We start from the raw sequence: 12,129 nt of genomic DNA, 5'->3' as shown, positions 1-12,129 counted from the left end.
CCAGTCAACCTACCTGTAAGTTGAGTCTACGTAAAGAGCTCGACATGGATGAGGAGACCAGAATATTGATCCGAATAGTTTTGAGACACTTTGTTGGACGACACAATGAATTTGAGATGAAAAACCTTCGTTGTCGCAAAGCTGCTTGCGCTCTGACAAGAGCTGTGCGCGAAGTGCTGGAAGTACACCGACTGAAGTATACGGGTGAGCTTCCCGAATGGGTCTGCTTTCCTCAGGGTAAATTCAGTGTAATGTAGTTTTCATGAACCTGTTTTGATATTTTTTTTTGTTCGTTTTGTTCTGTTTTCTGCCTTTTTGCACTTTAGAGATGGGTTCACAGCTGAAAGACTCGTCTGGCAACGCTGTGATCGTCGACATCGCAAAGGAACTTTTCCATGACGGGATCATCAACTGGGGCCGAATCGTCAGCCTTTTAAGTTTAGGGGTAGTATTGTGCCAATGCCAAAACAGTACTGACAGCAGGTCAGACTCGTTCCTGGCTGACACCATATCAGAGGCGATTGCCTCGTATTTGATCACAGAGCACAGGGGGTGGTTTGACGACAAGCGTTGGGTGAGTGCGGTGTAAAACTATACAATTATTATAATCCATTCCCATAAAAATAATAACATAATAATTATAGTAATAATCATTATTATTGTTTTAACAAGTGTATTCTGGATTTTTATATTATTGTTATTATTTAATTTTGTGTTTGTTTGTTTTTCTCTTCACCCAGGATGGATTTGTTGAGTTTTTTCCTTCACCCAAAACAACGAGACACTTCGACCCTGCAGATTCTGGACTTAGATTCTTTGTTCTAATGGTCGGCGCTGTACTTTTGTGCTCTTACATTGTGCTGTGATAGCACACAGATGCCTCCAGATCCTTTAGATGCAGCAATGCCTTTCAGGGTCACCGTCAGACATTAGGAGAACCTGGTTGAACTAAACATCTGTTTGACGCGGACTCTAAGGATACTGGGAGCAAAGCAAAGTTTCCCTGAAGACTTTTACCCCGTTTTTATGCTTGTTGCTCAGTACTGATGGAAAAATACCGCAAAGACCCTTTGCGACCTATCATCGGACAAGGCAACTACGGGGTGGTCTACAGGGTGCGGGATGTAAGCAATGGCCAAGAGTACGCGCTGAAGTGTCACAAGTGCGCTGACGTTATAGAGGATACGACCGTGAGAGAGCTGTCCTGCCTGACCGCGCTTAGAGGCCATCCCAACATAATACTACTCCTCGACTGTTTCATGGACGAGGATCGGGTGGCGATGCTCATGCCGTACGTGCCCTTTGAGCTGACCAAAGCGATTCACTGCAAGCCGACAGCTCCCCTCAGTTTTGTGGCCAGTTTCTCACTTCAGACGGCAAACGCCTTGGAGTACATGCACAGACAGGGCATTTTACACAGGGACCTGACTCCCAGCAATGTGCTTCTCACAGCGGATCTGACCGTGAAGGTGGGAGACCTGGGTTTAGCTAGACAGTTCTCCAAACGGATGAGCCTTTGCGTGGTGACAGAGCCCTACAGGGCCCCAGAGCTGTTTGCCGATGGTGAAGTTGGGGAGTACACGTGTGCCGTGGACATGTGGAGTTTGGGAGCTATTATACTGGACGCGAAGGAAGGTATGGTGGTGTTCGCTGGAACACAGCAGTACAACACGCTGAATAAAGTCATGGCGCTGGCGTCTACGGATCTCAGCGAGGAGGCAGAGGAGTTGAAGATCAGCAGACGAGAAATGATACCAAACACCATGAGGTGCGAGAGCACAAAACGCATCGCCTTCCGCCTCATTGTTCTTGGACACCAGAAGAGACTCACGGCTCGGGAGCTGTTGGATGATGAGGAATGGAAGGGGTTGGCTTGCATGACAGACCAAGAAAGGACTGCAGTCTTGCGACAATGTATTGGGGATACCAAATAAAATACAGGAACATAAAACAAAGAAACTGACTCTTGTGTATGTTGTTCATCATTTATTGAATATACTTGACATGTGCCAGATAAAAAGCATAATATAGCATTCAGTGCTGTGGGCCTGCTCACACATCCTTCTTCTTATATTTCTACAGCGATTAATACAGAATACATGTCATACTGTCGTAGTAGAGTATAGGATACACACTGAGTAAGCAATGAGCTTTGGCCCTCCATCCGAATCACCATTGCCCGAAACAGTTGTCGTCGTCTACTTGACTGCGCAGAGCACAGAGGGCTTCAGGTTCCGCTCGGATGTTCCGTGTTTGTCTCAGAGCATTGTCAAAACTGCATGAGCAGCTGCGGCAACAAGAGACAAAGTAAGAGGTTTGGCTCCATTTTTCCGACTGGGCCATCCATCAAACTCCTCCTGAGCCTTCCTTATGCTCTCCTTCAAGGCGTCAAGTACTGGACAAAGATGAGAATAAACATTGGTTAGAGACGAGTGCTTTGTAGATATCCACTACATACATACATACATACATTCTGTCATATTGTAGAGTTTCACTGAGGTGTCCACAGGCTCCAAGGCCATCAGATCAGGAGTCTCGATCTCAGGGCGACGAAAAACATCCGAGCAAGACTTGTTACGGTGCTGTAAAACACAAAAGTCCGCTGAAGCAAAAAGCACGAACACGAGCAAGATCGGAAAAAACATCCTCCTTGGTGCGGTTGCTGAGGTTTATCAACTAAGCGTTCAAACCAAACCTTAGGCTGCTGAGGTTGGGTATGTGAGCTCTTTGGACTCTCTTCCCTTTTATACACGCTGAAGAAAACACCCTTTATGCAGATGAAAATCAAAAAAGTTTCCTTGCACAGACCCACATTCCAAGCCAACAAAAGACACAACCACTCCTATCACAGATACCCAGCTCGCCCCTTGCTTGGAAAAGAATTCCTCGCATAACATTCCCAAGTGGAATCGTCTTATGAATTGCACACAAAACTTGCCTAAAGACAAATGTCAGTCCTTTGCACTGATTAGTTTGTTGCTAAAAAAAAAAAAGTCCCCACAGGTAATCAAGTGACCTGAAACATTGCAGACTTTTTGCAGCATGTCTGTCTACAGTTCTCCGCTGGTCGGACTCCCATAATGCTGGTCGGACACTCTGAGTGGCGGTCGGACATTCTGAGTGGCGGTCGGAGATTCTGAGTGGTGGTCGGACATTCTGAGTGGTGGTCGGAGACTCTGAGTGGTGGTCGGACACTCTGAGTGGTGGTCGGACACTCTGAATGGTGGTCGGAGATTCTGAGTGGTGGTCGGACACTCTGAGTGCCGGTCGGAGATTCAGAGTGGTGGTCGGACACAGTGAATTGGTGTCGGACTGTTATTGCACAAGTCCCTGATCGCTCCTCAGACTCTGTATTGTACACCAACATTTTGATTGGCTATTTGTTTTGTAAAAGAAAAACATACAAATGCATGAAATGATTTACCTACACTGTGTCCTATAAGTCTTGAAGTGAGAAATTCCTAACGCTGTAACATCACTGTAATTTTGTTGAGCTTTGTACGTGCAAAAATAAAGACACACTCAGAGATATTCTTTCTTGTGAATTTTATTGTTTTTCAGTGCCAATTGCCACATTTCGTAGGAGGCTCACATGAGTTCTGTTCAAATCATCTTCTCCAGGGGAACAGGGCGTATGGCTTTGCCCCACAGTTTGTCCTTGTCTGGTGGGACGTGCATCACACTCCAACCAGGCATCAATTCACGGATGCTGTCCAAGATCCTCAGATCACAGCAGTTGATTGTGCCGTGCATTCCGTTGGCGAGTATGGTCGCACTGCAAGACGTGTCCATGCAGATCACCGCGATCCCCCTACGTTGCATGTTTGGTCTACCGCTCCTCTCTGTCTCAAACGAATACTCCAAAGCCAAGTGACGTCTTCCCACACGTTTCACCCGTAAGGGTATCGCCACAATGCCGGCCGCAATCAAAGCGTCCGCTCCCATCAAGGTGTCGGCGTGAGAGGCCCAGCCAAAGAAGTCTTGGTTGGGGCAGGCACAGCGGCCTAGGGGGTGGCGACCATCTTCAGTTTTGCCCCCCACTCCTTTCGGCTCCACATAGGTCCTCGACCCGGATCGGCCCACGATGATCAGCGTATCGCGATCCTCGCTTTTCCCCAACAGGAATCTGTACATCTTGAGAGTTAGAGCGTGAGCTTCTTTTTCCCCGCGTGAACCCCGGTGTCAGTCAAGCTGGGATCAACCGCCAGCTTCTTGCTGCAGTTAGTGAAGCAAAAAGTGGCGTGAAATTAAGATGCTTGCAACCAGTCGCGTTACATATTTTTTTTCCTCTTTTGAAAATTATCAATGTCTCAGTTTCCTATCAGTGTGATGTTGGAAACCTCGACCACAGACACCCTCACGCTGGGGTAGTTTGTTTTTCTAGCGTGATCCCTATGCGGTCCCTTTGAACAATCGACCGTGGGTGGTGTGCGAGCAAATTTTGGCAACTTTGCCAGGTTGTACAAGTACGGCTGGTGTTTGTCTGCGCCTCCCTCCCGCGACGTTATCATGTAGCACCTAGTCTTGAGCGGTGACTCGGGATCTTCGCTCAGCACGATAGCGTAGAGATGCTCTGTGGACGTCCCGTGGATTTCGTGTCCTCCGCAGGGCGACCAGAACGCAACCAGTGTGCAGCGAAGCATCTCTGACAGCAGTCGAATGCCGTCCGAGGATTGTAGATCCGCAGCAAAGTGATCCTCGTCGATCCCCTCGTTGGTCTGCAGCACCCCACACAGGGTCCTTGAAGCTGCTTTGCTGTCCCCCAAAAGTATGAGCCTCATGTCTTCACCGGCGTACTGCCGCACAACATTTGGCATCGATTCGTACCGAAAGCTCTCTCCGAGCCACACACTGTGGATGTGGAAGTGCCCCGGTCCCGAAGGTTTGGACTCCAAGTCTTTTGATTTCGGGCGCCTTGCTGGCATCTTGTCCGTGGCCAGTAGTCCTGAGGTTTCAAACATAATTGTTGGCCAGGTATCTTCACATTTCATTTCGTCCTGTCCTCTGCAACCATGTTGGCGGGGAGTGGGCCTATTTGACCGGAGAGCGTGTCGCTCTGACGACTCTATGGCTTTTTGCAATTTCTTCGGCGACAAAATGCGCACGTTACTTTCCGCGTCTGCCTCGTGCTTTTCACCAGAGGGGCTGGTCTGTTGAGAATCAGCTCCAAACCTTCGCTTCAGCACTCTTTTCCTGTGGTCGGTGCGGGATGCTTCGGAGTCGTCGCGCTCCATCGGCGTGTGCTCCGTACCCAGAGTTGACACGGTCGCCCTGATGTACTGTTCGTAATCGTGAAACAATGAGCCTGCAGCTGGCCCCGTCGTTTCCTCGTGGCGGAGTTCAAGTTCTTCTAGCTTTCTGATGCAGTTGCCCTGCAGCAGTAGCGTAACTCTCTCAGCCGAGGAGATCCCAGCAAGCTTGATTCTCCCGATCAATTCGTGTTCTTCCATGGTTCTCTCCACGCCTAAAATTTCGCACACCACGGCCGCGATCCGTTTCCATCTCCAGCTCACTTCGGTCACCCTATGTGTTTCTTCCGTGAGTTCTCGGATCAGAGCTTGCTGTTTAGCGTTCTTGTTCTCAGCCCCTTGCAGTTTTTTTAGCAGATCCTTACTCTGGCTTATAAGTTTGTCTGTTTCATTCACGTTCTCGCTGGCCATCTCTCGACTTTCCGTCAATTCGGCTTCCAGCTCGGCGATGCGCTTCAAGCGGGAATTGTTTTCGGTCTCCGATAGCTTCACTTTTTCTTCCAGCGTGGTGATGCGCTTCGATGCGTGCTCCTCCTCCGCTTTGCTTCGATCGAACCGTTCGGTGGCTAGCTCTCGGCTCCGCTTCAGTTCACATTCCAGCTCTGCGACGCGCTTTGCACTACATTCACTCTCGGCATCTGCGCGTTTCACCTGGTCCTCTAGCTTCTCTGTGAGCTTCCGGGCAGTCTCGTTCTCAGCTTTCATTCTCTTGGCTTCGTCCTGCAACTCCACCAGGGCTCTTTCCCCCACTCTCACACTGTTCTCCAATTTGCCTACAAGGTCGAGAGCAGACCTTAACTCTCCCCGCAGCGCGGCCGACTCCTCCTTTGCTTTTTCCAGTTCCATTTCCATGTCTGCGCGCTCTTTCAAGAGCTCTACGTTCATCTGCTGGAGAGTGAATTTGTCGTTGGTGTAATTCAGGCTGACGTGAGCCAGTTGCTGGGACAGCTCAGACAGTTGTCTGTTGCACTCAAGTTCCACTTCGTGCCCTTTAGCCCTGGCTGTCGCCTCGGCTTGTTTTGCATCACGAGACTCTCCTGTCGAGGCACGGAGACGCTCCGCCGAACCCCGGAGTGCGTCGTGCAGGGCCCAGCCGAGGCGCACCACGCTTTCCCAACTGGTGCGAACATAAGACGAGTTGAGGTGTCCCTGCTGTTCTCGGGGAACCTCACGAAGCACGCTGCAGTCCATCTCTGGGAACTCGGACTCGAGCGACGCCAAAGCCTGCGCTAGGTCCCGCTGGCCGCGATCGCCATCTGCTTCGGCGCCACCAGAAAGAATTTCAGACACAATGCGTAGGGTGTCGTCTGCGAGTAGCAGTTCCCTCGCTCCCCGTACGAAGCCAAGGTTGTGAAACATATCCTTCACTGCGCCCGTCAGCCTGCAAAGTGCAGCGTTGTAGAAAACGCAGAGTTCTGACGTCAGCTCGAATCCCAGTTTGGCCTCGCGACCCTTCGCGTGGGCCAGATTCTCCTGGAACCATTTGGCCATGGGTTCGAATTGACTCTCGATAGCCTGTGCATCATCCAGAGCTTCCTGCAAGGGGCACCGGCTGATTGTCGACAGGCGATCTGCCGGGGTGCAGGGATCTGTCCTTGGTGTCGAGGAGGTCGCCGTACATCCCGAACGGACGAGTTTCGATATGATATCCGAGAACTCCACAAGACCGTCCTTTCCAATAGTCCGCCGTGAGAGAAGGTCCTCCGAGCTGCGCTCGTAGCACGTCGGCCCTCCCGTTCGAGTAGAACGTTTTCCACAACCTGACGTACGAGGGATCGTCTCCGAGTGGGCGTCCGAGCACCTTCTCCCTGAGTTCGAGTCGAGCCCTTTTCTGCCAGATCCACCAGCCTGCGTCTGGCTCCTCCTTGGCCTCCTTGCATCGGCGTGCGCCGTGCATGGTAAGGTCTTTGATCTCTCTTCCCGACTCATCCGCCCCGTCGCAATCGAGACTCTCACCGCGACACCTGCCCTCTCTCAGCTCCTCCGCGCTGATGGCGAACTGCCTCCTGTGATTCAGGCAGAAGCGCACAAGACGATGCTCGTCTCCCTCTGCTGGCACTGTAGCGCACAGAGTTGTGCAGATTTGGCCCAAGAGCAGGCTGTCGATTTGAGACACTGCCAGAGTCCTCAGGGCCTCGGGTTCACAGATCAAAGGACTGACGGCTATTGCAAAGCCGCACCTTTGGCAGGTTCGCCCATCGGAAGTCGCCCCAACAGGCGCACAAGGCAGCTCTTGCGAGAGCAGGTCCAGTTCGCGAGACCAATGCGAGAGTGCTCCGCAGCACAGGGCCGTCAACACCACGGCCCAGTAAGGCGCACGAATGATGTGGTCCGCTAGAATCTTATCTGGACCTTCAGGCTCGACCACCTCAATGCCCAAGCTTGTAAGAGACGCGAGCAGCCATGTGCCAGAGCTCGGGCACGGAGGCCTCAGGGGATTGTTGGCGATCCAACGGGACAATGCACGGGGGTCATCGTCATCCTCCCGCCGCCACAGCACGCTGGTGCCCCAAACGGCTCGGGTAGGATCGGGGAGCCAACCCGTACGTTGCGACCTGTGGACCTCAGTCAGTCGGCTTTGTTCGTGTAAAATTTTAAACGCAAGCGGGGCTCCCAGCGCAGCCAGCGTTGCGACCGTGACTTCTCGAGCGATGCAGTCTCTTTCAGACAAGTCCCTGTGGTGCGACGCTGCAACCGTGTAATAAGCGAAACGGTTCAGGCTGGTGTATATCGTCGACACGAGCTTTTCAGCCTCTGCCGTTTCACAGCCGCGACCGATACTCCTCCTCGGTCGCGCTGCCTCTTCGTCCTCCTCTGCGTGGAGCAGCTTAACCCAGGCCAGGGGTGCGCTGGCAAGCACGGAGATCCGTCTAACTGGGTAGCCCTTGGTTGTCTGCTCCGCTGTCCTGAAATGCCTGTCTGTTACCAGACCGTAGCTCTGACCTCCCTGCGAGTACGCCACACTCAGGACCATACAGCGGGCAGAACGTATGGCGCCGTGTTCTACCGGGATCAGGATGGGACTTCTTAGGCGAGGGCCGGTGATCGTCACGCTCGAGGGCAACCTTTTCTCTATGTCGAACAGCTGCACCCAAGTGTACTCCAAGAGGACCGGAGTGTCAGACCCCTCCAGCTCCGCCACCAAGTGATTTTTAGGAGGCTGCGGAGTAGACATGCTGTTGCGTAGATTACCTCTCCGCTTGAGTTAAAATACAAAAATAAAAACACCACACCAACGAGTCAGTTTTCGTGTCTTTTATTTCTCTCAAACCTTCAAAATCACGTTACCCGGCACAGTGGCACAAGCAGAACCCGTGTGCATGCAGAGACAAGGACACCGGCGTACATGATATCGGAGGGCAGGATCCCCACAGATCTTCTCTCAGATCGTTCCAGCGTTGAGTTCGGAGAACGAGGGCTCAATTCTCGGCTTTGCGTGTGTCTCACATTTTACCACTACATCGTCCACGACTCTTTCGCCCAAGATTGCTCTGGGACTCTACCCTGAATGTCAGAGTCTGCCATGTCCGCTAGCTTTCGTCCGGTCTACCACGGAGTGCCTTTCGTTCGTCTCCAAATGCTTCTGCGTGCCAGCGCCCTTCCCCTCGCTGTGCGCTTTCCCGGCTCCCGACACAGAGGTCCTTCGTTCCTCCTTCGTCCCAATTTCGATCGCTCGCCTCGGACGAAGCGTGCTCTACGTGGACCTCGTCCCTGTTCTCCGCGCCTATTTCAGCGTGGAAACTGAGAGCGGTGCGGTGATCGTCAAGCTGGAGGGGAACCTTTTCTCTGCGTCGAACAGCTGCACCCAATTGTACTCCAAGAAGACCGGAGTGTCAGACCCCTCCAGCTCAGCCACCAAGTGATTTTCAGGAGGCCGCGGAGTAGACATGATTTTGTGGAGATACCTCTCCGTTTGAGTTGCGTGCGAGCGCCCTTTCCCTCGCTGTGCGCTTTCCCTGCTCCCTCAACAGAGGTCCTTCGTTCCTCCTTCGTCCCAATTTCGATCTCTCGCCTCGGACGAAGCGTCCTCTACGTGGACCTCGTCCCGGTGCTCCTCGCCGATTTCAGCTTGAAAACTGAGAGCGGTGCGGTGATCGTCACGCTCGAGGGCAACCTTTTCTCTGGGTCGAACAGCTGCACCCAAGTGTCCTCAGAGAGGACCGGAGTGTCAGACCCCTCCAGCTCAGCCACCAAGTGATTTCTAGGAAGCTGCGGAGAAGACATTCTGTTGCGGAGATACCTCTCCGCTTGAGTCGAAACGCAAAAATACAAAAGTAAAAACACCACACCAACTAGTCAGTTTTCGTGTCTTTTATTTCTCTCAAACCTTCAAAATCATGTTACCCGGCACAGTAGCACAGGCAGAACCCGTGTGCATGCAGAGACAAAGACACCGGCGTACATGATAATGGAGGGCAGGATCCCCACAGATCTTCTCTCAGATCGTTCCAACGTTGAGTTCGGAGAACGAGGGCTCCCTCCTCGGCTTTGCCTGTGTCTCACACTTTACCGCCACCACGTCCACGACCCTTTCGCGCAAGATTGCTCTGGGACTCTACCCTGAATCTCAGAGTCTGCCATGTCCGCTAGCTTGTGCCCGGTCTAGCACGGAGTGCCTTTCGTTCTTCTCCAAATGCTTCTGCTTGCGAGCGCCCTTCCCCTAGCTGTGCGCTATCCCGGCTCCCGACACAGAGGTCCTTCGTTCCTCCTGTGTCCCAATTTCGATCGCCCGCCTCGGACGAAGCGTCCTCTACGTGGACCTCGTCCCAGTTCTCCGCGCTGATTTCAGCGTGGCCAGCTCCCGACACCGAGGTCCTTCGTACCTCCTTCGTCCCATTTTCGATCGCTCGCCTCGGACGAAGCGTCCTCTACGTGTACCTCGTACCGGTGCTCCGCGTTGATTTCAGCGTGGAAACTGAGAGTGGTGCGGTGATCGTCACGCTCGAGGGCAACCTTTTCTCTGTGTCGAACAGCTGCACCCAAGTGTCCTCCAAGAGGCCCGGAGTGTCGGACCCCTCCAGCTCAGCCACCAAGGGATTTTCAGGAGGCCGCGGAGTAGACATGCTGTTGCGGAGATACCTCTCCGCTTCGGTCGAAATTCAAAAATACAAAAATAAAAACACCACACCAACTAGTCAGTTTTCGTGTCTTTTATTTCTCTCAAACCTTCAAAATCACGTTACCCAACACAGTTGCACAAGCAGAACCCGTGTGCATGCAGAAACAAAGACACCGGCGTACATGATATCGCAGGGCAGGATCCCCACAGATCTTCTCTCAGATCCTTCCAACGTTGAGTTCGGAGAACGAGGGCTCCCTCCTCGGCTTTGCGTGTGTCTCACATTTTACCACTACATCGTCCACGACCCTGTAGCCCAAGATTGCTCTGGGACTCTACCCTGAATCTCAGAGTCTGCCATGTCCGCTAGCTTTCGTCCGGTCTACCACGGTGTGCCTTTCGTTCTTCTCCAAATGCTTCTGCGTGCTTTGCGCTTTCCCGGCTCCCGACACAGAGGTCCTTCGTTCCTCCAGTGTCCCATTTTCGATCGCTCGCCTCGGACGAAGCGTCCTCTACGTGGACCTCGTCCCAGTTCTCCGCGCTGATTTCAGCGTGGCCAGCTCCAGACACCGAGGTCCTTCGTTCCTCCTTCGTCCAATTTTCGATCGCTCGGCTCGGACGAAGCGTCCTCTACGTGGACCTCGTCCCAGTTCTCCGCGCTGATTTCAGCGTGGCCGGCTCCAGAGACCGAGGTCCTTCATTCCTCCTTCGTCCCATTTCCGATCGCTCGCCTCGGACGAAGCGTCCTCTACGTGGACCTCGTCCCGGTGCTCCTCGCTGATTTCAGCGTGGAAACCGAGAGTGGTGCGGTGATCGTCAAGCTCGAGGGCAACCTTTTCTCTGCGTCGAACAGCTGCACCCAAGTGTACTCCAAGAGGACCGGAGTGTCAGACCCCTCCAGCTCAGCCACCAAGTGATCTTCAGGAGGCCGCGGAGTAGACATGCTGTTGCGGAGATACCTCTCCGGTTGAGTGGAAATGCAAAAATACAAAAATAAAAACACCACACCAACTAGTCAGTTTTCGTGTCTTTTATTTCTCTCAAACCTTCAAAGTCACGTTACCCAACACAGTTGCACAAGCAGAACCCGTGTGCATGCAGAGACAAAGACACCGGCGTACATGATATCGGAGGGCAGGATCCCAACAGATCTTCTCTCTGATCCTTCCAACGGTGAATTCGAGAACGAGGGCTCCCTCCTCGGCTTTGCGTGTGTCTCACATTTTACCACTATATCGTCCACGACCCTGTAGCGCAAGATTGCTCTGGGACTCTACCCTGAATCTCAGAGTCTGCCATGTCTGCTAGCTTGTGTCCGGTCTAGCACGGAGTGCCTTTCGTTCTTCTCCAAATGCTTCTGCTTGCGAGCGCCCTTCCCCTCGCTGTGCGCTGTCCCGGCTCCCGACACAGAGGTCCTTCGTTCCTCCAGTGTCCCATTTTCGATCGCTCGCCTCGGACGACGCGTCCTCTACGTGGACCTCGTCCCGGTTCTCCGCGCTGATTTCAGCGTGGCCAGCTCCCGACACCGAGGTCCTTCGTTCCTCCTTCGTCCCATTTTCGATCGCTCGCCTCGGACGAAGCGTCCTCTACGTGGACCTCGTCCCAGTTCTCCGCGCTGATTTCAGCGTGACCAGCTCCAGACACCGAGGTCCTTCGTTCCTCCTTCGTCCCATTTCCGATCGCTCGGCTCGGACGAAGCGTCCTCTATGTGGACCTCGTCCCGGTGCTCCGCGCCGATTTCAGCGTAGAAACCGAGAGTGGTGTGGTGATCGTCAAGCTCGAGGGCAACCTTTTCTCTGCGTCGAACAGCTACACCCAAGT

The 12,129-nt window shown here is 52.9% G+C and overlaps 1 protein-coding gene across 1 annotated transcript; it reads left to right on the top strand.

Annotated features, from left to right (window-relative positions):
- The first annotated feature begins 752 nt into the window (after window positions 1-752).
- LOC118598361 (cell division control protein 2 homolog 3-like) lies at window positions 753-2,993 on the top strand. The gene has a single exon (XM_036211023.1). It carries the CDS (start codon window positions 1,047-1,049, stop codon window positions 1,932-1,934), a length of 888 nt encoding a protein of 295 aa, XP_036066916.1. The 5' UTR covers window positions 753-1,046; the 3' UTR covers window positions 1,935-2,993.
- The last annotated feature ends 9,136 nt before the right edge of the window (window positions 2,994-12,129 follow it).

Source organism: Oryzias melastigma, unplaced genomic scaffold, assembly GCF_002922805.2.
Source record: "Oryzias melastigma strain HK-1 unplaced genomic scaffold, ASM292280v2 sc00375, whole genome shotgun sequence".
Taxonomy (NCBI): Eukaryota; Metazoa; Chordata; class Actinopteri; order Beloniformes; family Adrianichthyidae; genus Oryzias; species Oryzias melastigma.
This window is presented reverse-complemented; position numbering and strand designations above follow the sequence as displayed.